General features: G+C 30.9%; 1 protein-coding gene across 1 annotated transcript; it reads left to right on the top strand.

The window, feature by feature from the left end:
* The first annotated feature begins 378 nt into the window (after positions 1-378).
* On the top strand, positions 379-2,305 carry LOC103863545 (putative F-box/LRR-repeat protein At5g02700). The gene is made up of 3 exons (XM_009141283.3): positions 379-1,347; positions 1,464-1,637; positions 1,864-2,305. Exons 1-3 carry the CDS (start codon positions 427-429, stop codon positions 2,170-2,172), a joined length of 1,404 nt encoding a protein of 467 aa, XP_009139531.2. The 5' UTR covers positions 379-426; the 3' UTR covers positions 2,173-2,305.
* The last annotated feature ends 2,157 nt before the right edge of the window (positions 2,306-4,462 follow it).

The following is a 4,462-nucleotide window of genomic DNA, read 5'->3' as shown; positions in this document are numbered from 1 at the left end:
AAGCTGGACATAACTTTTATCAGTGGGTCACACTGCTGTTTTAATAGAATAGATGGCCAAGTCAACATAAAAACAAGATTAAAATGGCCAATATTCAAAAATTGAATATTTAAATTGCTCATTTATGAGTTGACATTTTTTTTGGCTTTTTTTTGAAAGTTTAGAGTTTTTTTTGGTGGTTTTCTCTATATGTTTTTCATAATTGTAGTACCATAATAAATCAATGATAAAAACTTATTGATTTCATTAATTTTGAGAAACGGAAAGGTAAATAAAAACGGGACAAAAATGGTTTATCCCAGTAGAACAATCATTGTGAATTCCTTTTTTGTTTTACATTTCTAATATTCCCAAAAAAAAAATTGTGCTTTAAACAATAAAAAGGAAACCCTAAACATATTTGCAAATCATAGAACAATAGTTAGCATGGCGGGTTGGCTAGGGAGACGGCGCCAGCGACAACGTCGTAAAAAAACTAGACACCGCAAAACTAAACGAGCAAAGGATGTTCGTGGAGATTTCATCAGCTCCATGCCAGATGAGATCCTTCACCATATTCTCTCCTTTACCGTCACCATCTCAGCCATCAGAACTTCTGCCTTGTCGAGACGATGGAGGCATTTATGGCGCGAGTTAACTTCTCTCTACATCCATGACTTTGGACCACAGGCTCGAGGGATAAACCAAATCCTAACTCACTACACAGCTCCCAAAATCATGTCCTTCCATCTTGGTATCTACAATGATAATCACTCTACTGCTCAGATTAATAGCTGGATCGAGTTCGCTATGTCCCGCAGAGTCCAGGATCTGTCTTTGACCTTCTTTAATCACAGGAAGTATACTTTTCCAGATTTTTTTAATCTTAGTTCTTCTATAGAGCAACTAAGCGTAAAATTAAGGGATAGACATATGATTCCGGGAGCCACAGTGTCATGGGAATCGCTAAGGAACTTGTCACTGCGCAGATGTCGTATTCGAGATGAATCCATTGTAAAGATTATTTCTGGCTGTCCAAAGCTTGAATTCTTGGCATTGTATTACTGCGCTCTATTTAATTGTCTTGACCTGAGTAAGTCACTGAGTCTGACAAGATTGGAAATGAAGCACCACCCTTGGCTGTCACGATCAACTAAGATTATAGCTCCAAACATCCATTATTTGAGATTGAAAACTTCAGACACATGTAATTTAGTGGACGTCTCTTCTTTAACTGAGGCTTACCTTGATATTGGCATTGATGGAAACTTTTCTTTCTCGGTTGATTATCTTCTGACCATGGTGTTAAAGATGATAGCAAAATTGCAGAATGTAGAGAGACTTACTGTTAGTAAAACAGTTCTTCAGGTTTGTAAGCTTTCTTTGACTTACGAACTTGCTAATTAGTTTTTGACGAATAGTTCTTGCTATGCTTTTTTTGAGATTTAACTTTTGTGTGATTTTTTTCCCAATGGATTTGTTAGATTCTGTCTGTTGCTGAGATCCGACGTTTTCCTTTCCGAGTGCTCAGAGTCCAAACTTTGATTGTTAAAATAAAGTTTGTTCGATCTGCTATTCCTGGTACTGCATGGTTACTACAAAATTCACCCGGCTTAAAGAAGCTTATAGTACACACAACGGACAAAGGCAGAATGATGGTAATATATCTTTACTATTTAGCTCTTTGAATTTCTTGTCTACTAATAGAACTATGCAAACTACTAATAAAGTAAGAATGATGGTAATATATCTTTACTATTTAAGAGCCATGTCACTTTTGCTGAGCTAGTTTGCTACAAGATTAGTACGTATTTTGTAGCTCAAGAAAAAAAAAGTGAAAATAATTTATCGTGCGCTTTTGGATTTACTTTTGATGTACTACAGGATGATAAATATGTTGGCAGCTATCTGAATTCACAAGGCTTGAAATTGGATAAATACTGGAGATTGAAATACGGTGCTTTTCCTACCTCATGTGAGACGTATTCGATGCGTTCTAAAGATTCAACGTGGAAACTATTGGCTTCGTTCATAGAATGTCTGCTGAGAAACACAAAGATGCTAGAGACACTGGTTGTATGGTTGGGAGGTTCTGACTTCAATGCAAAATGGTTTAAAGGGCTGCTCCGGATGGTTCCAACACTTTCTGACAACACTAATGTCTCCATTATGCTGAAACTAAGCAATTGCTAAGTATTTGCATCCGTGTTCTATTTAACCGGTTATCTTTTACAGCACTTTGTAATGAAATTATTTTTATTGTATATGAATTTCTGAGTGAAAGTTTCACAGTTGACTCTTCGGATGTTCTATCGTTTTTTTTTTTTTGAATTTCATGTGTATTATACTTTTCTTTCTAAAAACATTTTCAATATAAAACACCATTTTTTCCTTCATAATAAAACTAGTTTTGCTCTCTCTTGTGAAATCTTACTCTATTAAAACATGATCATTCCTCATTTTTGACCAATTGATAAATGTTACATCTAATTATATATTCCCACGTTTTACTAATTAACTAACTGTCATTAAATTACATATAAATATAGAGTTATTATTGGGTTCACGAACTGAACCCGAAAACACGAACCGAAACCGACCTAAAAATATCTGAACCAAAACCGAACTGAAATTTTACAAGTACCTTTTGGATCCAAAATTCTTTTACCCGAAAGAACGGGAACCGAAAGAAACCGATCCGAATAGATCCGGACCCAAAAAGAACCTATTTGTACCCTAGTAAAAAACATGTATATCTAAACTATGATTGTTTGTTTGTATTTTATATATATTATTTTATGATTTAGTTGAAATATCTTTTGTTAATAATGTTTATCATTCTTTTGTAATATTTTTAAGAAATATAAAGGTTTAAAATGTAAAATTTTGAGTATAAAAATGTTTTGTTTTAATTATTAATAGTTTAATTTAAGTTATTTTGTAAATTATATATATATGTGATAAATATCGACTAAATCTGATGGAGTTTGGATATTGCGTGTCCTTTTCAGATCCAAATACCCGAATCGGACCAGATATGGACCCGAAAACTACAGGTATTTTACAGGTATTTTAATCATAGACTCGAACCGATCCGGACCCGAGAAGAATCGACTCGAACTCGAACTGAAAATTTACAAGTATCTATTGGATCCAAATGTGTAGGATCCAAGTATAATTAGTTGGGAATTTAACTAATTATAATAATATGATGTTTAATATTTATATAATTATAAAAGGTTAGTATTGTTAATTTATTATTAAACCACTGAGCATTTGATAGTCAACCAGTCATAATTATCCCGAAATTGCATCAATTTCTAACTATTGTACTATTCGTACAAATCCCTTAATAACACTTAAAACCACAGCCACCCGCATCCGAAAACTTGTGTAACCTCAACCCTTGCGTTTACACTAATCAGACCCATAGTATATTCTTTGGATGTTATAGTATTAAGTTTTCTGAATTTTGTTATTAAATTAAGGTTCAAAATATTATATTACTTTTTTCTTTTTACAACTAACTTTTTCGTGTTGAATTTCAAAAAAAAAAACATTACTTTAGCATCTATGATTTTGTCATTTGTAAAGTTTGGAATATTATCATTTTCATTTTTGACTTTTTTTTGTTACTAAATTAGTTCATTATTTTATAAAAATATTTGAATTTTATTTCATATTTTTATATTTTTCTCAATAGATTTTGTTACAATTAAAATAAAAAATAAATTTATAATTAAAATTTATTTGTCATTAATATATTTAAAGATTTATTTAAAATTTAAAGTTTTATAATCCCATATTTTGTAAATAAAGCATGAACTAAAGGTTAGTTATATACTATTATAATTTAAAAATAATAATTTTAAGAAAATATTTTTATGGGTTTCAAAAAGATATATATAGTTGTAGATATAATTTTTTTACGTATGTTAATAATTTTATTTTTTTATAAAAATATTACATAGTTTACGAATTTTAATCCATTTTAAAGGTGAATGGTAGTTTTTTAAATGAAAGAATTGGAAAAATAGGTTAGTTTAACAATTTAACTAGATTTTGACCCGCGCTTGGAAAGCGCGGGGTTGTTGGATTATATTATGATACAAAATTTTATTATAAAACAGCTATATAATCTATAAATTAGTTTATTTGAGATTTTATATGTACACTTTTACGTAAGTTTCTTTTCGACATGAGAATTATATCCGGATAAAAAAAAAACTAAACCGACCCAAAATTATAGGTTAGTTCATGTCCAGAGAAGATAACCTATTATGTTTTTTTTGACCCGCATGTCTTTGTTTGAGTCCGGGTCCTACCCTAGACCTGATCATAAATATGTGTTTATTAGGTATATTTGGATATTTCGAATATGTTTCCGGTATTATGGATATTGTTTTTAAGTTTTTGGTTTACGATTAGAGTTTTGATTTTAGGTAAATTTTTCAAATTAAAAAAATTGGGTATTTGGATAAAA

Source organism: Brassica rapa, chromosome A04 (genome assembly GCF_000309985.2).
Source record: "Brassica rapa cultivar Chiifu-401-42 chromosome A04, CAAS_Brap_v3.01, whole genome shotgun sequence".
Taxonomy (NCBI): domain Eukaryota; kingdom Viridiplantae; phylum Streptophyta; class Magnoliopsida; order Brassicales; family Brassicaceae; genus Brassica; species Brassica rapa.
This window is presented reverse-complemented; position numbering and strand designations above follow the sequence as displayed.